General features: G+C 38.8%; 1 protein-coding gene across 1 annotated transcript; it reads right to left on the bottom strand.

Annotated features, from left to right (window-relative positions):
• Nucleotides 1-1,789: 1,789 nt before the first annotated feature.
• Nucleotides 1,790-26,694, bottom strand: trappc11 (trafficking protein particle complex subunit 11). Its single transcript, XM_053484497.1, has 30 exons — nt 26,571-26,694; nt 23,440-23,675; nt 23,182-23,351; nt 22,936-23,006; nt 22,629-22,743; nt 22,371-22,470; nt 19,730-19,803; nt 19,530-19,626; nt 18,799-18,932; nt 18,164-18,311; nt 16,557-16,650; nt 16,335-16,414; nt 15,781-15,859; nt 14,828-14,882; nt 14,578-14,723; nt 14,371-14,432; nt 12,929-13,061; nt 11,434-11,564; nt 11,183-11,338; nt 10,915-11,102; nt 10,007-10,155; nt 9,800-9,921; nt 9,106-9,225; nt 8,956-9,021; nt 8,598-8,754; nt 7,863-7,974; nt 7,091-7,182; nt 5,925-6,058; nt 5,385-5,552; nt 1,790-2,357 (listed from the first exon to the last, which is right to left on the bottom strand). Exons 2-30 carry the CDS (start codon nt 23,641-23,643, stop codon nt 2,316-2,318), a joined length of 3,399 nt encoding a protein of 1,132 aa, XP_053340472.1. The 5' UTR covers nt 23,644-23,675; nt 26,571-26,694; the 3' UTR covers nt 1,790-2,315.
• Nucleotides 26,695-26,880: the final 186 nt, after the last annotated feature.

Genomic DNA, 26,880 nt, shown 5'->3' with positions numbered 1-26,880 from the left:
AAAAAGAAACTATTCAGGGTCTAAATATTTTTGGGTAAATACAGCTCTGGAACAAAAATTTAAGAGACAACCGCAAAATAATGAATCTGTTTCTTCTGCTTTTTTTTCCCTCTTACAGGTACACGTATTTGTGAAAAGAACAGTTTTGTTTCTTTTTTGTGAACTGCTGACAATATTTCTCCTTAACTTAAAATATACTATAACTATTGTTATACAGTGTATATTTAAAGGAAGTGAAATCATCCCCACACACAAATATCCCAAAATCAAGCAGTACATTTGCATAGCCTTAATAACTCAAATAAAACAAGTAAAAAAAAAAAAAATAAGTAAGCAAATTGTGTTAATGCTTTGGCTAAATACCATTAAGTAATGATCAATCAAAAAATAAAAAAAGGCACAACAGCTTAGATTAACCATTGATGACATTCCAGAAGTTTTCTAAAGGTAATTGCAGTGGTCTCTTATTTATTTTTTCCCCAGAGCTATATATATATATATAAATGATAATTGGTTAAAAGTACCTAAATTCTGATCGTACTGTGTAATTAATTAATCAATTAATAACCCTCAAGAATCCATTGCGACACAAACCCTTGAAATGTTCTGTAAAGTTCCTTACTCAGGTTTATCCTTGACTTTAACCCATGAAGTCGCTACAGTAAGTAACATCGTGGTGCAGTCATGTGACAATCTTTGAATTTGTTCATCCATGACATCATTTTCTTGGGTAGCACATGTGACACACCTAGCTAATTAAAAAAAGCTTGTTTTTTTTTGTTAGTAAAAGTTTTCCGTAATTTAACAATTTAATATCATCTCATATTTTGCTCTGATTACATTTCTTAACTAAATGGATACAAAAGAAATTAAAAAAGAAAATACATATATATGTCACATGGGGTTTTTAACCCCAAAAATTAAAAGTGAAAATGTGACGTCATGATAAAGGAGAGATGGGTCTGAGCTCTTATCAGTTAACGAGCTCTTCCTTCTCCAAACAACCTGGGAAAATTGAGAAACTCAAGATAGCTTGGACATGGAGGTGGCATATTATAATGACAGCTTTACACAATCAAAAAATTGATGCAAATAATTAGAAGCTGTAACGAACAAAAAAAGTACACTATATTGCCAAAAGTATTCGCTCGCCTGCCTTCACATGCATATGAACTTGAGTAACATCCAATTCTTAATCTATAGGGTTTAGTATGATGTTGGCCCCGCCTCCTTTGCAGCTGTAACAACTTCAAATCTTCTGTGCAGGCTTTTCACAGGGTTTAGGGGTGTGTTTATGGCAATTTGTATCAGGTTGAGTTTAGGACAGTCAAGTTCTTCCACACCAAACTTATTGTGTCAATCATCTATGTCTTTATGGACCTTGCTTTGTGCACTAGTGCGCCATCATTTTGGAACAGGAAGTGGCCATCGCCAAACTGTTCCCACAAAATTATGGGCATGAAATTGTCCAAAATGTCTGGGTATGCTTAAGCGTTAAGAGCTCACTGGAAATACGGGGCTGAGCCTGACTCGTGAGAAACAACCCCACACCAGTTCCAACCCAACTCTTAACATTGTGAAAAGCGTCCTAGAAGAGTTGAAGCGGTTACAGCTGCAAGGGGCGAGGCTAACATCAAATTAAACCCAATGGATTAAGAATTGGATATTAATTAAGTTCATATGCATGTGAAGGCAGGCGAGCGAATACTTTTGGCAATGTAGTGTATGAGCAGTTCAGACAGTGAGGGGAATCCTCTGAGGTCAGGGAAAATGGAGGTTGCATACAATATTGAAGTGATAAATCTCATTATTTATTTCATTTTTTTCAGTTAATGCTGTGCTCCAAATCAACCTTACAGGACAACCAAATTCTCCAGTGCCTGGAATAATCATTTATTTTATTACCATATTGACATTAGTAAACGTTTAATTATAAGATTAATTAATAACAGCAGCAGAAACATCACGTTTTTAAAGCAGAAATTTAAATAAAACAAACTAAAGCAACCAGAGCATGATTTCCACTGCATGTACACCATTACACTGAGCACATGTTGGATTTCCAGAGGAAGGGAATGTTAGTCTCCGTTCTGCCATGACGCATCATTTCGCTGTGAGGGATCGATATAAGTGGCAGGTCCGTCTTTACCACCTTCAAAAGAAACGTATTTGCTCTAATCTCTAGGGTCTGACTTCAAGGCTTTCTTTCACTGTGATGTTGTATGAGTTCTCTCCACTCAAACCACAGCTTTAAGCATTAGACACGACAAATAAGCAAAACTGGTCTGAGATTTGAAGTGTCTCCAGCATATTTTTCAGGCTGCTGCAATCGAAGCATCTCCGTTTCTCCCCTGAGGCTGCGAACAAGGAGATAGAAATTATGTTTAACTTACACAAGCTGTCAGTTGTTAGTAATACAGTATGTAAATGCAGTGGATCGTTATCACATTGTTGCACGTCCTGAAGTGAACCGCTCTTGTACGGGTTACAAATTCTTATTAATTAATAAATTACATGGTGTAATTTAAACCACCTATAGTTATGTTTAACATTGCAACCCTCCCTATTATCAGTTACAGAATGAAACCGCTTTAGAAACACTGAGATTAAAATTCAAAAATGCAGCTTAGGATTTAATGCATAAAACTTTTAAGATTTTTCCACATGGAGAAAACTTCCCAACTGTTCCAAAGCACAGGACACTGGAGACTCCGTCCATAAACGTTAAGGAAGTTAAAATTTTACATTCCCTGTGTTAGCCAAAACTGTTCATTATTTAGCTGAGGTCATATTCTGCCTTCCTGAATAAACTGTTACTATACAAACCATAAAATACTATACGAGTCAAAATTTATCCCCAGTCTGTAGTATTTATTTTAATTTAACATTTAAAAAAAGACAAATACTTTGTTATTCGACATAATCTCCTTGCTTTTCAATACACCTTGTCCATCCCTCAACAAGCTTTCATATTCCCTCATTAAAAAATGTTTTAGTCTGAGCTTCAAATGCAGCGCTGTCACCACGTCTTCATTGGAAATGAATCTTTGTCCTCATAGTTCTGCTTTCAAGGGACCAAACCGGTGAAAGTCTGAAGAAGCGAGATCAGCACTATATGGAAGATGCTTTAAGACCACAGAACAGTTTTCACACTGTTGTTGTGTTGACAGTATGGGCACTTTTCTTGATAATGTTCCAATACTGGCCTTTTGGAATCCCAAAATTGAAAATCCTTTAATTGAGAATGTTTCCGTTATTTCTTTACAACACCTCGCGAGCTTCTACGGCTAAATTAATGACGAAATGCAGTTTTTGTTATTCAATATTAAAACTACATAAGATGTTTTTCTAAGAACTTAAAAAGGTTTACATGTATGGCCTCCGAGTGGCGCCAGGTAAAGTGCTCGCCCTATCATCCGGAGATCGCGAGTTTGATTCCCGGGTGATAGTGTGACCTCTCGCAGCCAGGGGTCTAGAGAGAGCTGATTGGCTGAGCTCTCACAGAGGTGAGGGATGAGAGGTACTTAGTGCTCCCACATTAATTACGGCTCTACAGCCAATCAGGGGCGTCTGTAAGCTAGCGGACAGGAGCGGATAGCGCTGTCCTCCAAGTGTGTTACGCCACCCCCAACGGTCCGTGAGCGAGCAGTTCGGCTGGAGTCACGTGGTTCGGAGAAAACGCTAGGTTTCCCGCTCGGTCTGCTACCGGAAGTTCTGCCCCTGGGTGTGTGCTACTAACGTGTGGTTTGGGTATTAGCAACCTTGCTAACCCGAAGTTACCTTGGAGAGTTCTGTTATTCAAGTCTAGCACCGCACCCCATCTTTCTAAAATGTCCAACCCCAAAATGCAATCCTCCTCGATGTCCCCCACAAAGAATTCATGAGAGTGCATCCGCTCGCCTATTTTGACTCTGACTGTGCGACACGCTCGTACCTTTACGTAGCTCCCAGTAACAGTGCAAATGTTGAAAGCGGGATCAGGCAGTCTGCAAATGCGCTCGCTTTGCCCCAGTAATCCACAGCGCAGTAGCGAAACAGTGGAGCCGGTGTCCACGAGCGCCCGTAGTAACACGCCATCCAGTACACAGTTGACATAAATCCCAGCGCGGCTTCCCAAACGTCCCAATCGGAAGTTAAATCCAATAGTTGGGGGAACAAGAATGGTTGTGGGAGGTGGCTTCCTCTTAGCGCCCCCTGGAGCTAGTTTACCGGCTGCTGGGGTACACGCCCTGAGATCCAGTGCAGGGATCTTCATTTCGCCGCTCCGCTTTGGTCGCCGTGGTTTGCTCGCGCTAGCCCCGTCACAGGAAGATGCTCTTTTTCCTTCCTTAACTGCTCCGCTACTCGGCGGCCTGCTGGGATCTTTTTTAGGTCCTCGATAGTGCGCTCCAACTCGTAACTCTCCATCCCACTTCTGACGCCAAAGTAGCGTTTTACCGCCAGAAAGGATGTTGGAGAGACGAGGGAGCTTAATTACTGCCCAATGCAATGGCTGGGAGTACTTTATTCACACAGCACCGATAGCTTGAGCAACACATTCACATGAGAACCACATCCAATTCAGCCTTGACATAAACCGGAGCACATTCAACAGGTCACACACACTCCACACACGAACATGGCCGAAGCCAATAACCCAAACACCCTTCCCCAACCGGGTGAACACATTGCAAACCCCCGCAAGGCATGACTGTCGACAGCCGCCGCCCCGCCCACAATATAAACAATATTTACAAACTATATATAATAAACGGTATGTGTGCGTGAACGCGGGTGAGTGAAAAATGTCCGTGTTTATTGTATGTGTGTTATCCGAGTATACAGAATATGGTTCAGTCTCACCGGGGTTAATAAAATTAGAGAGGCCGATGATGGAGGGTGAGTCTTGTCTTGTTTCTGCTAGCCAGCTAACTAGGTCTCTTAGTTAGCTAGTTTAGATTCTCTGTTAATTTATGTTGTAAGTTTATGTTGCATGTAGCACCTTGGTCCTGGAGGAACGTTGTTTCGTTTTAATGTGTACTAACTGTATATGGTTGAAGTGATAAAGCCTACTTGAACTTGAACCACTCATTCGGGGGGGAAGAAGACTATCCCGTGTTTCCTCCGAACCGCGTGACGTCAGCCGACCACATCTTTTCGTCAGCCGACCACATCATTAGGGGCGTATGGATGATAGGGCAAGCACTTTACCACTGCGCCACTCGGAGGCGCGGATAATTTTTGACTCAACCTCGTATAATATAAAGACGCGATTTGAATTACAGTTGAATGAAAAATGTGAAATGAATGAAAAAAAAAAAAAAACACCTTCTGAATCAGAATCAGAGTTGAGAATTGAGAGGCAGGTGTCTCACTGTGCATCACAGTGTCTCACTGTGTCTTACCTTGATAAAGATGCGGGTGGGGAGGAAGCGACGCAGCAGCTGGGTGGAGATGTTGGGGAAGCGCAGCAGGTTGATGTTGAGTATGGGCAAGGTCTGATAACCGGCCATCAGAGGGTAGAAATTGTACACCATTTCCTGCTCTGCACCTGGCAAAATCCTCATCCGCACCTACACACACACACACAGTATATGGCTTAATACCTCGTTCACAGTTATGTTGCCCAGCCTGCTACATAACTTAACAATGAGAATGAGTACACTGAGAACATACATAGCTATAGAGCACAGTGAGACCAGCCTAAAGTTGCCCGTTAAAGTTGCTAGTTAGCGTGACATCACTGTGTTGCTCGAATGCATGACTAATGCGTGCCACAAAGTTAAAAGCACAATTATCTATACATATAATAAAACTGTATTTTTGGGTGATGTAAAGATGAGTAATAGAACATGTCAAGATGGTTTTTGTTTGTCTGTTTGTTTGTGTACGTATCTCATGTAAAAACTACTAAATAAATTTTAATACGGTGTATTTGGCCTGACCTGTTTGAGTCCGGAGAACATGAAGGCGTCACTCGGCTCCACGGAAAGATCCACGTCCTGCACCAGCCCGGTCCGGTTCTCAATGTGGTACCGCACGGGGAGAGACTCGCGCACGCGCCCAAACGAGGGAAGGTCTAATAAAAATGAAATACAGCAACATGAAACATAATTTTCACTGTGAACAATCGTGAAATTATAAGCATCCTTGATTAAGACAGGAAATAAAGATTAGGGGGAAAAAAAGGTCTTTGGTGAATTTTTTTCTCCAATTATTCTACAGTGATTATACTATGTAATAAAAACATCAATGGATATTTTAGGAGGAGCTGTGGATAGAGGGAAAGTGTGACACTTAAGTAGTGATCTCTATGTGTCGTTTACACTTTGCAGGCAGGCAACACGGTGAAATATCTAGTGCACAACTACAGTATTAAACATCATCTATATGAGCCTTGTCAGGACATCAGAGCAGGATCACCGACTGAATGTGTGATCATAAGAAGTTATTTTGCTACTCAAACTAATAGGAAGTGCCACCTTGTGGCGTTATTTGGCATTATCCTGTAACTACATTATTAAACCTCTGACTGTTATGGTATATTTCTATGGTATTTAAAAAAAAAAAACTAGTGCAAATTTATGCCTTCTGGAAAAGGTACTATGCATGTTTGGTCAAATTCCGTGAGATTATCCCTATGCGTCACAGGCTTGCGACAAACATTAAGCAGATTTAATGCGTTTTTATCACAACTGATTTAATACTATTATAATACTTAATATTTTACCATGTGAACCAAAATGCTTTCTCACTCTCTCATTCATCGTCTTTACCGCTTAATCCTGTGTTCAGGGTTGCATGGGGTGTGAGGCCTATCCCAGGAAACTTAGGGCACGAGGCGGGGTACAGCCTGGACAGAATGCCAATCCATAGCAGGGCGCACACACACACACACAGGGCAATTTGGGAACGCCAATTAGCCTAATCTGGATGTCTCTGGAAATTGTAAAACACGGAGAAAACCCAACTAGCACAGGGAGAACATGCAAACTCTATGCACACAGAGACGGGAATCGAACCTGGACCCTGGAGGTGCAAGGCGACAGTGCTAACCACTACACCACCGTGCCGCCATTAAAATGCTTACATTAATTCAAATGTGACTTACCGGCATGCACATACAGAGGAATGGTCTCTACGATGACGTGAGGCAGGACCATACTCGTTTTCACAACCGGTGTCTCGGCGCATGTGGATTTCCTAATAGACAAGCATATGTTTTAGTGTCAAGTCATGTTTTAGCTGTTTTCCATCAGAGAGAGTTTTGGGGGGTGGGGGGTTATGGGACGAGTGAAAACATCTGCAAAGTGTATACATTGCTATAAATCACTTATCCATAATAATACTTAAAAAAAAATTGGTGTAAACACTTAGAACATAATTTCTCTTTAATGTAACGCATTAACGCATATGATAAATTTAGAAATTTAACCGTATTACTATTTTTAAACGCAAGTTAATCATATGGTACATTTTGACCCTAATGGCATCCCATAATGGCAATGCGGTTTAACGTGGATAAGATGACTGAGGAAACGTCACCAGGTGTGCTGAACGGCAAGTTTCATAAAAAAAATTATTAAACCAAATTGTAGTTGAAAGTTTGGCTAAAACGTCTGCGAAAAAGATAAAAGCCTACTCTACTTAGTTTTGAGGGGAACAATTTGAAACACATAAAATGTATAACACCGAAACAGCTGTGAATGTGAGGCAGTTACTGGAGACCACTTGACATCAGTAGGTAACCATAACTACCTCTGTGTAACGGTACATCTAATCAATTGACCAACTGTTTTCACTCTGGGCTGGATCACATATTTTAATTGATTGACAGCACTATTATTAACACTATTGTCATTACTGTTACTGAAATGTCCCACCTCTTCCAAGAGATGAGGTAGTGTCCTGCTGCCACGGTGCTGGTGCCGTTCTGAACCGGAGGACATCTGAGACTGAAGCACTCGCTTGCACACTCGCTCGTCTGCAGCACCACTGCGCATACACAACATGCACGAGACTTTAAAATCTGCCCGTAATTACATGCATATGTTGACCTGTACAAGTGAAATGATTCGGTGCATTAGTGATGGGAAATTTTAATAATTTTAGTGACTCGGTTCTTTGAATCCCGTTCATCAAAATGAACGAATCTTTTTTTGAGTCATAGTTCATTTAGTTCTTTTGATCAGAAATAAAACAAAATGTTGCATTTTAAATAAAAAGACCCCCAATACGTCTACATACACAAACGTTGGCTATAGTCCCAGGACATATTATAATAAACAGAATGAGTAGCTCACCTCTTATATCTTTTAGTCTGAGTAGTCTACGTGACAAAAGAACGAACGACTCGGAGTAGATGAGTTACCTGCAGGGTTATGGATCCATTCACAGAGCCAAACATGGTGTGCGTAAAATAAGGTTGAGAATAAGAAAGAATCGCTCAATTCTGTTTCCTGTAAATAACCTATAGAGGTTTTGCGATGATTTGCGCATGAGCGACCATTAGAAAATAAACTAAATCACTCCCCGAGACTACTCGTTTTTTTAAGTCGCGTTAAAGAATCGTTCAAAAAGAACGAATCGTTCATGAATGACCCATCACTATTTCTCACCTCCCTCCACCTGGCTTTGGGGCTCGTCGACGGCGGCCATGTTGGAAGCCAGCTGTAGCTCGCTGCCGACTAAATGTACAGGCCACGGCGATGCGCTCAAAATGTCGGTCATCAGCAGGAAGGGCACGTCTGCGTACACTCGCTCCAGGTGCTCGAACTGACACACAAAATACACATAGTGTGATAATTCTGACCAGTCAACAAATATGCTAGGTGCTTTCAATAGAAAAATATGACTTTTTTTTAAATATGAAAGAAAATAAAAATAATTACCTGTACATTTACAGGACAGTACATTTCTGTACCTTTTCAGTACTACTGTACATTTAGCAACTATATTAGTTGTAGAAATTCTCACCTTAGTGGAGACGAACTTGAAAGCCACGTCAAATGGAACGACTGTGTCTATGGTCACGGTTTCATCCTAAACAAGGATAGATATAAACGCAATTAATAAAACATTGTTAAAAACTTGTGCACTTTGATGAGACTGGTCTCATAACCCCACCTTGTGACACCTGCATGTGATGTCTTTACCCTCCACCGTGGTGCTCATTGCATAAGACACATGAAAGAGGAAGATTCTGGATCCAGTGCTCACACAGCGAATGTACAGCTTCTTCTCGATCTGTTGACCAAAAAAAGTAACACACACAAGCTATGCCTCATTTTCTGTAAAATGTTAAGGTACTCTAATACAGGTAGCCCCCAACTTACGAACATTTCAGTTACAAACTTTTCCTACTTCCGATTCAATCACAGAAGTAGTTTACGTGTATTGTACAAAAAAATAGACACTGCAGTACACCAGATACCAAAATTTACAATTATATACAATATTTCCTTGTAATGTATGTGTGCGCGTGTGGGGGTGCGGGAGAAACGAGTTGGCCTAACAAATTTTAATGAATCAGTCCCCGATTTAAAAAGAAGAAAAAAAAAACTATCCTGTAAACCCATTTAGGTGCGATTATAGTTTGTGTGTGGGGTAAGGGGACAGAGCTTAAGTCAAGTGGATTGCTTTGCTTTACATTCTATATTCGTGTCAAAAGCATCCAAGACTCACTTTGTCGGACTTAGGAACAAATCTGACTTACGAACGTGCTCCCGAAACGGAACTCGTGCATCACGTCATTGTTGTTGTACCTGATGTATAAATAACCAGCAGGAAGCGCTTGCCTGTATGTGTGCATTGGGTTTACCTTTTCCCCTGGCTGCAGCTCTCCAATAGAAATATCAGTGAGTAAGGCTGGATGTGCTTCATCACACACCTCCGAACTGTTTAGTGTAATGTAGGTCATCTGTGTAAGATTTGCATCCTGACCTAAAACACAAACACGCATTTTCCACATCTCATAACTATACACAACATGATGGACACGTTAAGGCGCATGTGTTTATATGAATACCTGGTTTAAGGCCGGCAGTGAGACTGACATCTTTGGCCACGGTGTCTTCCTCTGATTGGATGGTGATGGTCATGCAGAACATCTCGTTGGTCAGCGCTGGCGGATCGTGATGCAGCTGTACAGAGATCCGGGGCACTCGGGATATGACCCTACATGGAAAAAAACACACATATCAGCTCATTCAATGAGTCATCACTTAACTCGCTCACTCAAGAAACCATGTCCTGTCTAGCAAAATGTTGCTCTGCTGCTTTAAGAAGTTTAATTTACGTGCATGTATTAAGTAAAGGTAATCATCTGTTTACAAACAAGTTCTGTTCTGGGAGCACGTTTGTAGGTCGAATTTGTTTGATTCATATTTAATATATAATATTCGATACAAACATACAATTTAAAGCATATCAATTCACTTGATTAAATCTGAACCCTTTTCCCCACACTGCCAAAAACATCAATACGTAATTGCGAATCCAGGACGCTATTTTGTCTTAGTGCTATTTTCCACTGTATTGTACTGTGAACTCTGTTTAAAATTAGGATTATTCACCAATTTTTCCAAAATTAGGATTATTCAACATGAGGACAGCTTTACAGGACAGACATTTTCTATTATTGTGCTCCCGGACTGATTTATTAAAACCAGTGAGGCCGACTAATTTCTCCCGCACCCCTACATGATATACTGGACTTTAGACATTTTATACATCCACTTACACACTAAAAACATTGTATATAATTGTAAATTACTCCAGTGTCTATTTTTTGTATGATACACGTGACATACTCATGTGATTTGTTCACATCTACGAATGTATGTTCGTATCACAAATGCTTGTAAATCAGGAACTACCGGACGTAGGAAAAAAAAAATTAAATAAAAATCACTGTCTCGGTTATAATTAACTTACATTGTGCTAGCCTGGATGGAAATGGCATCCCAGTCAACCTGCTGCTCCGGGACACGAGTTCTTCTCTTAAAAGATCGGGACGCCTGCAACGCCTCGTGGCCAGATGCAGCGTCACCGCCTCCTCCCCTCCAGTTCAGATAGACACAGCGGCCACTCTCACTGCCCAGCATCAGGTCCACGTGTGTGATCTAAAGCAAAGCAGTCCTTACTTACAAACGATTCATTACTTCATTAATTACTTTAACGGCACAAAACTCTAATTGTGTACCTCGATCTTCCTTCCGACGTCCTCAGTCTTAGCCACAAATTTGAAGCAGTACTTTCGGGCCTTGCCAGGAACGAGACACATGTTCTGCTGTGAGGATGCTTCAAGGATGTCCTTTCCTTTGCATGCCTCTTCCACCAGGCAGAACTGGTTATATTCCTAAAAATAATAGTGATGACATTTATATATTTATATACTAAAAGAGAGAGAGTGTGAGAGGGAGAGAAAAGACGTGTGTGTGCGCGCGTACATACCTGGTTGCTGAGGCTGACGCACAGCTTGGCGAAGCGCACAGGATGGGGACAGTCGGCTCTTAAATACACATGGAGCTGGACAGGTTCGTCTACGTGGAAGCTGGGAGACAGGAACTTGGCCTTGCATTGGACTGAGACAGAAACATACAAAACACATCATCACTTAAATGTCCCATGTCCGGTTCCTTACAAATGCATTAATGCACATACTGTACACCCATCAGCTGTAACATTAAAATCGTCAGGATTAATTCCACCTCAGTTTTGGTTTCTCCTCATGGCAACAGGGTGGCTCTGGCCCCTCGGGGGGGGGGGGTATAGCGTCGCAGGGCCAATAAAGGGGTGTGCTGTGGTGCCTGATATCAGGACGTATTGGAAGCTATGGGTTGCAGAGTGGGGCCTCTATGGATCGAATCCGTTTGTCCATGGATGCTTGATAGGACTGTGGAGAATTTGAAGGCCTCCCTTGGGTACCAATAATTCCCCAGTGTAATGGTGTTTACTTGGTGATCAGTGTTGTTCAGTTCACCTTCTAGCGGTGTTAATGTTATGGCTGACTTTTTGTATATCCCTAAACTATTTTTAAAATAGGCTTGATATTCTTATTAAATGTTAAAACAAAGCATCTGTGGAGCTTATTTGGAGTTTTAGTGGTTGTTTACTAAAAAAGTAAAAAGTTATACACACTCATACCCTATGCAGTGATCATACAGTACACTAGGTCATATTCACAATCCGTGACTTACACTACCACTCAAAAGTTTGGGATTACTTTCTAACTCAATGGTCTTTCACCGATTTCTATTTCTTTATACACTGTAAAATGATGCTAAAGGCATCCAAAATATCCAATAATCTCCTTTGAACTGTTGATATTAAGATGTATCTGCTACTTCTGCTCTGTAAATCCTCTGTAAAATGGCTCTGATCTGAGGTGCTGGTTGTTAATTGGTGATTTCTGAAGCTGGTGACTCTAAATGAACTTCTCCTCTGCAAGAAAGAGCAAAGTTTTGGTCTTGCTTTCTTGGAAAGCTCTTAAACCAGTTTCATCACGGTGCTTGATGGGTTTTGCAAATGCACTTGAAAATACTGTTCCTGTAAGAACTATTCCAGAAAGGTTGACCTTTGTGTCTTAAAAAAAATAACTGACATTTGTTGTTGTTGTTACATAATTACCTAATTCTATACGTGTCATTTCATAGTTTTAAAATCTCCAGTATTGTTGTAGAATGGAGAAAATAAATCAATAAACAAAAACAAAGAAATTTGTAATTCATTTCAAACTTTTGAACGGTAGTGTGTATTCCAATACAATTTCAGAATAGGCAAAATTTTCTTATCAAATGTTAAAACAAAGCATTTGTTCTGAACTACGGAGCTTATTGGAAGATTTACTGCTCGTACACCCCTATGCAATGATCGTACAGTATACTGGGTCATAATCACACAACACCCAACACACAAACACACTATAACCCGTGTAATCAGTACTCACTGAAGGGCACATAATCCTGCACCTCGATGGTGAACTCGTTATTGCTGGCCAGCGAGACGCGATCACCCCATAGCACCTGAGCTGCCTTTACAGAGACTGGGTCACACTCCGGCTCCGGCTCAGGAACCTCGTTCTGGATCGAGAGGAACACAATATTTACAGTACCCCGGTGTGGTATGTCATTCTAATAACACACACTCCCTCTGCTTTAATATAAAAACACTTTGATTAAAGCATTGACTAACGAGTTCTGCTGGAGATCATGTTTGTGATTGGACTAATCATGATAGAGTAAAATAGTTAAATGTTTGTATTGGTCTTGTGACCTCAGTGATGAAAAACATATAAATAAATAGCAAAATTGAAATGGTTTCAAAATTTCTCCTAATCTGAGGTAAAAGTCGGCGGAAGACCATTGACCAGTCACAAGGCAATTCTTGTCTGAATAGTACAAGGAAAAATGATCCGGATGCCGGTTCTGTAAAATGTCTCTTGGTCTTATCAGCGCTGTCTTGGTCTTGTCAAGGCTACTGTCTCCCTCGGCACTGCTGTGCAGGTGTGCACGTTTTATATCAGTTAATTTGTAACTACAGTGCGAGCAAAAATGGACGCCACACTTGTGATTTTCATCACTACGAGTCTGAGAGTAAACGGCAGAGTATGAAATGGAAATATACTCAATTGCAGGCCGAGAAAAACTCGGTATAAAAAATAAAAAAAAAGTCAACCATTAGCTGGAAAATTCATTAATGCTTACAGTTTTCTGGAATTCCTAAGCGTCAGTATTGGAACATTATCAGAAAAAAGGTTAAACAAACAATCAACAGTGCTCATTATATAGTGAGAGCTGAAGCCTAAACTTTGGATTAAACGAAGAGGACTGATATCCGAGGGCACGTCAGATCACTTGTCCGCCCACACTGTCAACAAACCTTTCTGTGAGGTGTTATATTGTCCCCCCTATAGTCCTGATCGCGCTTCATCTGACTTTGGGTTTGCGAAAGCAGCCCTACGAGGACATAGATTCACTTCTGATGAAGAATTGTAGACAGAGGGGTTATGAAACTTTGTTGACAGATGGACAAAGTTTATTAAAAAAAGCAACGGCAAGAGATTATGTTGACAAAGGATGTATTTGTCTTTTTTGAAAGTTTATTTAAAATAAAAAAGAAATTTTATGGCCGGAGTGCAGATAATTTTGACTGATATTTCTAAATCTGAATACTGAATATTAGACCACGCCCACCCAGACAGTTTTCAGTAATACTTTGTCCCCATTCAAACTTTGTTAAAATGTTACACTTTTACCTTTTTTGATCATTTCACCTAGTTAACTTTAAAAACGTTACTGTATAGCATGTAAATACCTGAAATAAGAAGTTATAGCTTATTTACATTACTCATAGGTAATTTCCTCTGTAAAGGTTCTGTGATTCACTCACCATAAGTACTCGGATCAGGTTTTTCTCAATCCTAGACTTTTCATCTTCACGCAGAGTAGAAGCTAGACATGCAAATAAGGCTTCGTTTACTCTATATACACAATACACACCATCTTACAAATCGTACACACACTCACACAAGTACTGAATGCACCAAACGTAATGAGGAAGAGGTAGAGACGCTGATGGAGGAGCACGTTACTGTACCTCTGCCCACCAGCTCCATTGAGTAGGTGATGTAATCTTTAATATGACCCATCAGGTACGAGCACTTCAGCGCTGTGCACAAGATGGACGTGAGCAGAGTCCACCAGCGTTCAGTCCTGTAGTCACACATCACGTAGTCCAGCAGTCTGAACAGAACACACACACACACACAGAATTCACTCTACATGCCTACGTCTGCCTCAGACCGCGCTAACAATAAATGTCATAACCTTTAGAACAGGTGACTCACTTCAAAGCTTTCGTGTAATCCTTGGCGTTGTAATACTCCTCGCCCATCTGGACCACTGTAAACATATTTGTAAATATTGTCACATGTAAAAAACTAACAAACAAACAAACAATAAAAAAAACAGGGTTAAATAAATAAGTATTGTTTATATCCCTTAATATTAGAATTCGATACATGTACAGTCAGTATATATGTATATATTATAGTCAATATATATAGATATATAGACTATAATATATACACATTATATATATATTTTTTTTTTTTTGTTAAGTAAACTTTTAATAAAATAAACCTAGGCCATTGTTTAATGTTCTGTTAGCAGTAAAGCTTCTGATCCTGTGTGAAAGATAAACCAGATTCGAAATCCTAATAAATTGTCGAGATAGTTAAAAAAAGAGAAGAACTTTGCATGTTTTATCTTTTAAAACAGATTTAAAAAAAGAGTAATAATAAATGTGATGATATAAAAAAGTAAAAAAATTGACAAGACGAAATGATGGTAAAGTTCCCATAACAAGCAAGTGTCTCATACTATGGAAATTTACCAACAGTTCATGTCAAACTGGGACTTGTGTTGAAATTTCTTGCGAATGACTGAGTAAAAACGTCAAGGACGGAAAGAAAAAAAAGGTGGCTCTGAGACCACTGCAGCTGCTCTTGTGAAAGTTCACTGAGTGAAACGCCTGGTCCGCAAAAACCCCCCCAAAAATACTAACATAACGAGGGTGATGTAAAGAAATGAATGCACCTTCTGACCCATCATACTGTATGTGAATTTTATATATATAATTACTATTTACATAAGCATTTGAAAAGCCAAGATAAAATTCTGGTAGCGTAAAGAGAGATAATGCTGAGTTTTGGATGCAAAAGAAGATTAGACACGAAGAGGGTTAACTGGCGCGGTTGAACGGATGTGCAGGAGGCGACACCGCTAGAAACACACTCACTGAGGTGGCTCTTCATGCGTGGACACTTGTACTTCTTGAATTGCGCAACGGCATTACTGAGCAATGCGATGATCAGCTCCTGCGGACAAAACCAACACACAATGTTGATTAACCAATATACAGAACAATTAAATTTGAGGAAATGCTTAAGTTACCTAAAAAACATTTTTTGTTCGGGTTTGGAAACGTGCTCGTGAACGTGGTAACAGTTCAGAAGGTTAAGCTTAGGGTAAACGGAAAACTTCACCACAGCAAGGTTTATTCCTTGCTCTCTCTTTCTTAAACACGACACTTTACACTTAAATTATGTAATCATTCAGAACACAGGCTGTGGTTGTGTCCCTTGCATAAGTGAGGTTAAACAGATTGCACAATCAACGGAAAAACTGAAAAAAAAAAAAAACATTATCTGTGTGAAAACTAATCGACAAACATGAAAAACAGCAGCGTAATTAAATGGCTTAACTGTGTCTCCTTTAGGTGCTTCATGACGTTTAAAATTGCTGATAAAAATGAACTTTAAAAAATTAAAATAAATAAATAAACGGACTAACCGAATGCAGTATGTCCTTCTCCTTCAGCTGGAGAGCGAGAATGCCCTGTTTTTCTTTCTCTCCATCAGGTGGATCAATACCTGCAAAAAAAAAAAAAAAGTTTTAAACTGACTTCAGAACCGGAGAGACTGGGAGATTCTGTCTCTAATGTGGATGCTGCATTTAATCCTCCAAATGTTCATGAAGTATGCAAGTGCACCTTAACATGGTGTGGACACTCACTCTGATGGCCTTGTCTCCATGGTCTCTGTCCATAAAAATCCAAAGCGCCGGCGCTCGTCTCCAACGGGTCTGGTGTGGGAAAACTCACACTGGGCTACAAAATGAATCGAAACACACAATAACATTACTAGAATATCAATTAATAGCATTAATCGTTTACAATTATACACACATGCAGTATCCTTAATGAGCAAAGAGTGAACGATTTGTCTTTACACTGGGCATGGTTGGTCAGTATACAAGCAGTCATGTGACCATGATATTACGGCATCTTAAACTGGATTCATACCTTTAACGCATTTCATCCTAAGGATTCAGTTCTCTTTTAAGCATCTGCACAAGACCTAACCTTTTAGATTATTTGCAGTATATTATTCTTAAATTGAGCTCAATTTCCAGCCACTATTAATATTATGTTAGTTTTTTTTTCTAACCAGCTAACAAAAAATTAACATGCTTGATAAGGGACAAATACAGGAAGTCCCCAACTTATGATCGAGTTCCGTTCCAGGAGCACGTTCATAAGTCAGATTTTTTCTTAAGTTAGACAAAACAAGTCTTATACGCCTTTGATATAAATATACAAAGTAAAGCATGCCAATCCACTTGACCAAATATGTCCCCTCTCCCCACACTTAGAACCGTGACCGGGAGGGAGATCACAAGGAGAATCCCAGATGCCATTTTGTCGCAGAGCTATTTCTAGTTCAAGTTTAAGTTCAAATAGGCTTTATTGTCATTTCAACCATATACAGTTAGTACACAGTGAAACGAAACAACGTTCCTCCAGGACCAAGGTGCTACATGCAACATAAATTACAACATAAATTAACAAAAACTAACTAGCTAAGTAAGACTATCTACAGGTTTTACATAGGACAACATAAAGTGCAAATGTGCAAACAAGCAACAAAAAAGTGACAGTGCGACAACCACGACATAACAGAACATAAAATATTGTGTTGAGGTAGTGGGTAAACATAAACATTCCTTAACACAGCAGCAAGAATTGAGAAATTAGTGCAAAAAGTAATAAATATTGTGCAAAAGAGATAAACAGTGAAGCATTTACAGATTGGTGTGTACGATAGTTTGGTAGTGTAGGTCAGTGTGTGTATTTTCCACTGTATTGGACTGTGTTCTGTTAAGGATTTTCCGAAGTCAGATAGGAGTCGTGAACGGAAATATTTTGACTCGACCTCGCATAACTCCGGGTGCGCGATACGGAAAAGATCACATTACATGTAAAGACATTTCTATAATACACAACTTGTTGTTTTTATGAATAGAAATGCGACCGTTTTAAAGATTTAGTGCATCAATTTAACATCAGTACATTGTGATATTAATATTTTTCCTCCAACATGGTAAGGTGCTATCCAAAATGTATCCAAAATGTCTACTGTATTTCTGGGGAATTAATTTTTTTTTTTTTTAACAAATGTCTCGGCTTTGAAGCCCGTCTTCTTCTTGCTCAACTAAAACGCACTAGAGGATGAAAATGCTTCGTCACAGCGAGCTAACTGGCTTAGAAAAAAAAGCAAGAGTATGATAAGTGACATTTAAAGCATGAAGGAGTGATAGAGAGTGTGTTTGAATAGCACAACCTCATGGCTACAGAGTTGGGTGGCTTGCTGTTTGCGCTCCTGGGCGTAACACGCAGCCTGCTGGTAGTAGAAGCCAGGGTTCTGCGTCTGAATGGCCGTCAGGCCCAGCTTAATCGCCTCATCGAACAGATCACCGAATGACTGGAACCTAAACAGACAGAGACACAGAGAGAAAAAGAGAGAGAGAGAGAGAGGGGGAGAGCGAGAGAGAAGGACAGGTTAGTATGTGGGTGATGAAGAAAACTTGGTGAGTAACTAAAAAGCCACAACAGGAAACTATGACCAATTTGTTTAGAATAGAACAAAAAAAAAAAAAAACCTGCAATCATTCTTAACATCTCCGTTATATACAAATGACCTACATTATTACACACAGCACATAAGCACATCGAGGATTATACATTTTAAAAAGTAACCCTAATAACTAGGACCATTATGACTAGGGCTTGGGTTACCTGATGATTCTATTTTCTAATAAACACATCATTCTTGCAGTAGACACTACCTGAACACTGCACTACATCATATCCACCATTGTTCAGAGATAACACGTTCAGCAATGATGAAAAAAAAAAAGAATAAAATAAATAACACTTCTGAAATACAGGAAAAGGTTGTCAAACACTGTCTCCTACTGCTTAGACATCCAGGCGGAGTGTTCGAAGGCCAGCTCGGCGCTCCCGATCTTCTTTTTGCACAAGTCGATGTGTTTCCTGAACTGAGCGATGGCATCCAGAGGGGTGTTGTGTTGAAAACACAGCCTGCAGATCTAAGGGGAGATGAGGGACAAGGACGAGTGAGAGCGGCGAGATCAATGCTGCTGACACAAGAGTCTAAACAGGAAATGTGACCATGTGTGGCTTGTGGGCAGCACTGACGCACAGAATCGTCTAAGAGGTTTAGAAACTACAACTACACAATAAGATAAATGTTAAACAAGATCACGTTAGCTTTCATTTGTTTTTTTACATTCCAAAATAAATAAACAAATAAATACAATTACATTAGCTATTGCATGGCTTTTTAAAGCTGCCTTGTGTCCGTGTGTTTGAAATAAATTATTTGACTATTTTACAAGATGTACCAAGAAAGTATTATTGTGCAGTATTGTACAGATTATTTTCCTATATAATAGTAAGGATATATTGAATAAATTAAATGTAATATTAAATATTATCTTGTCCTCTATTATAATTTTAATGGCGCAGTGGTGAAGTGCTCGCCCCATCATCCAAAAATCGCTAGTTCGACAGGTGTATATTTATTAGAGTCAACACAAAATGTGTACTTGATCATGAGTCTGTTAGCTAAAATCAAACAATATTATGGACGATACATTGTAATTATAGTTTTTATAAAAATCCACCTTATAATTGATGAACCCAGCCAACGTCTTGATCTCTAACATGTTGGTCTCATGGGCTCGAAGCTCGTGGACGAGACTGTACGCTGTTCTGTAGTATCTGAGTAAGGAATGAAAACATACATACTAAGCATTAACTGTACTGTGTCTGGAAAGAAAGCTTTACAATAAAAATAAAAGGGAGGAAAAATTAAATTGCATACTTGAGGGCATTCTGTGTGTCCTGCTTGAGCTCGCTGAAGAAACCAGTTTTAAACTGGTGCCTCACAAACAGCAACTGGAACACAAACATGTCAGATTTAGACATTTTAGGAAAAAAAAAAACATAATTGTGAATGTTATGAAATAATTTATAAAATCTTTATCTGTTTAAATATGTTGTTTGGAATTTTGATAAATAAATATTTTATTTCTCAACATGAAGCTTATTTAATTTTGTCTGCCCGACATTCATATTTCAAATGTCGTCATATTTTTGGGACACCCTGTATAAAGTTCCTGTTTTTTTGTGCCATATCCAGAAGATTCCGTTTTGTATTGTGTACAGTATTGCACACACTGCTTGAAAACGCAAATGGCGAATACTTGTACAAATATAAACACTGTAAAATACTTTTTTTTTTTTTAAAAGACAAATAATTAATAAAAAAATACTACACTACTACTTATAATAATAATAATTAAGTGAATCAATTCAGAATCCGAAAACTCAAAATTTTGGGAAAGTTTTGGATTCAGCATCGGTCACATTTAAAATGAATTGAATCGACAAACATAAGATCAATTAAATCGCACAACGATTGTACTATACATATAAAACGCACCACTTTCGAATACTATTTTAACTTTGAAACAAATTGATAACATGAGCCCACTGGATGCTAAAGCCTAAAACAAGTGCATAGTCTAAATAAAATGTCTGGTCTCCTTAGGGAATTTTTAAATAAAAATTTTTAATTTAATTTTTTAATAAAAATTAGCAAATCTCTCTCAATGATAAGTGACCAACACAAAAAACACTAAGAGTTTAGCGCCCCCTAGTGACCCACAGTGTGTCAGTCACTGTTCTTTAAATGATGTTTATGCTGGTTTTGTCCCCATAATTACCAGTGCAGATTTTACAGATAAAGCAAAAAAGGAACAAGAAACATTAAGCGCCACTGCCTTTTTACCTTCAAATTAATTAAGTTACAAAATATGAGATAAAATAAATAAATAAGAAAAAATTAACAATATTGTGAACCGTGAAAATATTCCACTGCCATTTTGGCATTTTATAATAGAACTGAAAATTATAGTATGATTAATTTTGCGATGTTTTATAATGTTAATAATGACTCTCACAGACAAGTTACACAAGCAGCTTTAAATCCTTTAATTTCAATCTATTAAATCTATCTAAAAATCTTTACTTCATATTGACCTGACTAATTAGTTAGCCGCTACTAGCAGAAAACCACACCGTTAAAATCACAGTGTGGGTGTTACATGAGAGAAAACTGTAAAAGCTCCCTCAAACAACATCATTTTTGAATCTGGCTTTCCTACAAAACATTTAAAGAGGATTTCAGATTTCAACAATGAAACTTTTAATATCTATTGAAGATTGAGCCAATAAACACCTCCCACACGATAAGACCTCTAAATAGTAAGGATTAACAAATCACACGTGTTCATAAACATTTTTCAGAGAGAGTACATCAGTTCAGTTTATTGTCTGGGCTGTGTGGGGTGGGAGAAGAAGAAGAAAAAAATTCACACTATAGTGCACAATCTTAACCATCATATAGATTTATTTTTAAGGCTCTGATAGTGCCATCTTTGTACACCAGTGTTTAGTTTTTTTGTGTCTAATTTAATTAAAAATAAACGTTTTTTTTATTATTGATTTTTAATAATTTAATTTGACCCCTGTGAAGTTGCGATTCAGAGTTCTCGGCCTTAATTGTTTGTGGACTTTTTCTTAGAACCTGACTAATAATTTTGCAGAAGCCCACCCAATTTCGCAGAAGCCGAAAATATCCTCTGCTATTTTTTTATGGCTTTTTCGTGGAAAAGTATATTTTTTTCATGCTTTTTAATGCTAAACTATAAAAAACTATAATTTACAAATTTTTGTAACGTAAATTTTTTTATTTTTAGTACATGAATTACAGTACATACAGGGGTAACATCGATATTTTACATTTTAGCACAGCGGGAGACACAGCAGTACAGTACCGTACGGTATACGGGTTTATCGCTACAATTTTTTGTAAACGTAAAGTAAAATGTATTAAGCCAAGTTTGAAATAAAAGTGTTTTGGGAGCAAATTTAGGGTTAAACTATAAAAATAGGCTTTTTATAGTTTTTTTTTTTTTTTTACCACATCCACAATTCATGGTTTTTCACAATTCACGTGAGTTTCGGGGTCGATTTGATGCAAAAAATACTTTATTGATCCCGTGAGCGAGATTATTGACCTGATGACTGCATGCTCTAGTGCAGTTTTTTTTTCATTGTAGTGAAATCTTTCAATTCTTAGCTCATGGGTAATTGTATAAGCTCACACGGTGTACAGTATACTTGTGTATGTGACAAAATTTGAATTTGATCAAATTTTTCTACTTCATCTTACTCTTCACATATGGGTAACCAGAAGGGAGAGTCCAATGTACACAAATACATTTAACTTTTAACACACTTTTTTTTTTACATTATTATTTATTGGCTATTTACAATAATTTCACAACCTACTCACTAAAATGTTAGTAGATTGCCTTACTTACAGTAGTTAGTAGTTATTAGGTTGCCTCACTGAAATGTAAAACTATTATAAATAGGTGTGAAACCTTTAGCATTACCTGATGAGTGGTTTTGTTAAGGAACTCTTTGTGGGACTTCACTCTGCGGATCTCGTTGTAGTAATAGGTCTGAGCGTGCTCGTAAAATGCATTCTCCAACCTACAAGATGTGTACAAGAAATATGAAGCAAAGACACAAAATTAACCATGATGTACACACTAAACAGACAGGATCTTCTTTAATCAGAATATGTACGATAATCAGAGCTACTTCATATGCTCTATGAGAACGGTGAGAAACAGTGTACTTGGCCTGACCTGATGATGTAGCCCACCAGGTGATCTGTGTGAGGGAGGACAAACAGGGACTTGGCTGAGAGATCGCAGGCGTTACACAGTGCTGCGGCTCTCTCTGACGCCACCACGTCCTCGCCTGACAGGACATAACGTCATTATAAACAACTAGTCTCTCACAAGCCCGGCAAAGCAAAGTTTAGTAGCTGAGCGTCTTTATTTTTTTAATTAAACCTGATCAGATGTCTGAGAAATTAATCATATTTATACGAGTGTCTGATTTATAGCTCTAATACACTAAACATCAACATGTAGTGGATATTAACCATACCAGGCGGAAGTGGAGTCTTCTTCTGAATTAAAACAACTGCAACTTTAGTGTTTCTGCCCTGCAGACTTGTCCTATGCACAAAAATACAAGGATATATTATTCACATGAGACATTACAGCAGGTGCTGTCTGTAATTTTTACAGTATTTAAAAAAAAAAAATTTGTAATATTGCCATGCAAATTTATTTTCTTTTTTTTTTCCTTTAAGTGTATAACCAAACTTCTAACATGGTCACACGCAGCTACCTAACGATCTCTACTTTTGTTGCGCACTCCGACTGCTTCTCCTTCCACTGAGCGTCGTCCCAGTCCAGCTCGTAGAAGAGCACCACTAGTGCAGGAACGAGGTTCAGGTGCTTATTCATCCAGCCCGTCTTCAGGATCCCTTTGGGAATGTACCACTCGTAGGAGGTTCTCTGTTCAAACACATCCGCTCATATAAATTCACTTGTGCATCCACTATATAGACGTCAGAATAAGTGATTCTGCTAGACCGCTCCTTACCTTGGTTCTGCACTTTGGGTACTCGTGGTCTCCAGGCAGCACTTTAAATGAAATAGGCACCCTGTCGGCCCGTCGGTTGGCGCAAAATGCGTCCCAGATGGCGCGGTGGACAGCATTGTAGACCACGTCGAGGCCAGTTAGAGCCACGAAGGCCATGGGCCTGCAGCACAACTCCGGCGGGAGCTCCCATTGTGTTGGGCTCATCTTCCTCAAGCAGCTGTTTCTACAGCGTACAACTGGAACAGCTCATGTTCATTAGACAATATTAAATGCAGGTACAACCAAAAATAACATTAAAATAAAATTACTGCAAACATTTAACTATAGATTTACAACAGGAGTTTTAATAGACACAAAATATACACGGCCAAAACACAGTAATGGTGCTGATTTTATTTATTTTTTGTGTTATACATATAATGCCAAAGATGCTAAGTACTTCTGAAGTTTATACAACATGGAAGTGACCAATCGTGCCTCCCTAAAAATTTCAAGTTGCCGTTTTAAAGAGATCACTTTATATGAGCCCCAAAAATATAAAGGGCCATTTTCAGCGTTATACTGCCTCGCTTCAAAGAAAGATAATTTAAAATGAAAATGATTTATATTTCTTATGATACTGAAATTGGTGAAAGCTTCTAGAAACGTATGACCTTTAAAAAAAAATTTTTTGGTAAAAGCTTAAAAAGGAAAAATCTGTGGTGTCCGTAACCATGTCAAATTTATGTTGCAATATCTTAACAATTTAGCATTTTAGAATAATACACTTTTTTAGGTTTCTGTCTTTTCATGTGAAACCTAAACTGGCCAGTGTTCATCAGAATGACAATTAAGATCATTGAAAGATTACAGACACTACATAAAAGGGCATGAAATTGTATTTAGCAAAGGTGTTTCTTTTTATCTGATAAAAATATAAATATGTATGCATATTTACAAAAAAAGAAGCATTGAGCAGGAGATAAGAAGCATCAAGTATTAGAAAGAAAAATGGTGTGTTTTGGTCCTATCTGAATATTCATTTTTCACCTAGGTGACACTTTTTAGCACCAATATCATGTTTTCACCAACAGCTTTATTTAAAAAAAAAAAAATCTTCCACTGCTTAAATATGTAGATTACTAATAAATGTCTACTGTTATTAGTTAGACACTTTGGTGTATTAAAAAAAATAAAATGATCATATTGATAATTACCACACTGCCTGGCCACCAAAAAAGTGGTTTAAACTACAAGATTTAATTCAACCACCTTTAGGGTTTGCTTACAGAACACAATGACCATACAGTGGCCAGTTTATGATGGGTACAATGCTTCCCTGTGCTTCCCTTATTACCCTGACACGCCCATCGCTCAGGAACAGGGTCACTCTGGACTCATCAGACCACATAATCCTTTTTCATTGCTCCAAAGTCCAATCTTTATGCTCTCAACCAAATTTAGGACTTTTTTCTAATGGGTTTTAGAAAAGAGTGGGTTTCGACACACAGCTGTTTTGTCTCAACCCTGTGAGGTCTCATCACACTGTCTGTGTGTGTGTGTGCGCGCGCATGGAAATGCTCTCACTTTCACTATTAAACACTGATTAAAGTTCTACTGTCTCGATTTCTACTGTCGATTTTTCCTGAGGCACCTTTACCAAGTGTTTAAGTCATATCCGATCACATCATTCATGATCTTTATTCTCTCTTGTAGTTCGCGGTTCGGGACTTTAAAAAGGCCTCAAACAAAACCAAATTACAGTTTCTGGTGGTTGCTGATGTGTTGCTATGGTGTTGCAGGTGATTGCAAGGCTGTTGCTAGTATGGTTCTTGTGGTTTCCGATGGTTGCTAGGGTATTGCTACAATGTTTCTGATCACGGACTCATTATGGTGTTTCTGATGGTTTCTAGGGTGTTGCTCAAATGTTTTTAGGCTGTTGCTAAGGTTTTTTTGGTAGTTGCTATGTTGTTGCTAATGTGTTCAGTATGTTTAAAAGTTTGTTGTTACAGTGTTCCTATGGTGTTTCTGTAGGTTTTTAGGGTGTTGCTACAGTGTCCATGATGATAGGTTATAGATGACAGATGTTAGGGTGTTGTAAGGTGTTTTTAGGCTGTTGTTAAAAGGTTGTTGGTAGGATGTGAGCGTGTACAAGGTGTTCCTATAGTGTGCGATAAATGCACCGACCACTGGCCAGCAACCCCCAGGACGGAAAGGAGGGTTACCTACACCTTAAGGTGTTTCCTGTAGTTTTTGTTGTTGCTACGGTGTTGCTGCAGATGTTTCTGATGATTGCTAGGGCGCTGTTAGGCTGTTGCCAAGGTTTTTCTGGGGGTTGCTAGAATGTTGCTTGTGTGTTTGGTGTGGTTAAAAAGTAGTTGGTACAGTGTTCCTATGTGCTATGATAAATGCACGCTTCCCCAGGATGGAGAGGAGGGTCACCTACACCTTGTTAGGCTGTTGCTAAGGTGCTCCTGGTAGTTGCTAGGGTGCTGTTAAGGTGTTTCCTGTGGTCTCTGTTTGTTGCTACAATGTTTCTGGTGATTGTTAGGGTGTTGCTAGGCTGTTTCTAATTTTTTTCTGGTGGTTGCTAGTGCTAGTAGGGTGTTGTGGTTTTTCTGGTTCCTATGGTGATTCATGATGGTTTATGATGGTTGCTACAGTGTTTCTGATGGTTGCTAGGTTGTTGCTAAGATGTTTTAATATTGTCTAAATTGAAGCAGGACAATAACATGACCCTCCTGAAGGGGTGCAGTTTAAGAAATGAACCACAAGGATTTAATAAAGATCAGCAATTGTCTTAAAGTCACTATGAAATATAAAGCTGTTGTAAAGAGACTTTGCCACAGAAATGTGTAACATTAGCTAACACAAACCTCTTTAATGCAGAAATGCTCGACATGTATCGCTGAATTACAAACGCGTTGTATAACACAAACATCTCACTTTAAAAATGTTATAGTGCGAGTTGAATATTAAGTTACTATAGTTTCAGTAGTTGGAGTGTTTAATTTACTGCAAATTCAGTTTTTATAATCCGGTTCCGCTAATAGCTGCTAACAGCTAGCTCGTCTCAAAGGCATTCCTGTGCTAACGGTCATTCCGGCAGAACCGCTGGCGCGAGCTGTTCAGTACAAGGGGACATCACTCACCTCTCCGCGTGAATCTGCTCTTTAAACAACGTCACCTCGCCACGTTTAACTCATTTATATACCGTGTTTATGTCCAGGGAGCGTCAGGCTAACTGACAACCCATGACGCGCTAGCTCTTCTTCGGCGATCTCATATTCCCCATAACAACGGAGACCATACCGCCATCTGTCAGCCTAAAGAAAAACTACTCGGTAGGGTTTATACTGTTTACCATTAATGAAGCTTCATAAAAAAAACTATTTTCTCTCGCGTTTAATTTTTTTGTGACCTTTCAGTCCTTGATTATTATTAAATATATATATATATATA

This window comes from Clarias gariepinus, chromosome 2 (assembly GCF_024256425.1).
Source record: "Clarias gariepinus isolate MV-2021 ecotype Netherlands chromosome 2, CGAR_prim_01v2, whole genome shotgun sequence".
Classification (NCBI taxonomy): Eukaryota; Metazoa; Chordata; class Actinopteri; order Siluriformes; family Clariidae; genus Clarias; species Clarias gariepinus.
The sequence above is the reverse complement of the archived record's forward strand: the minus strand, read 5'-3'. Positions and strand labels throughout refer to the sequence as shown.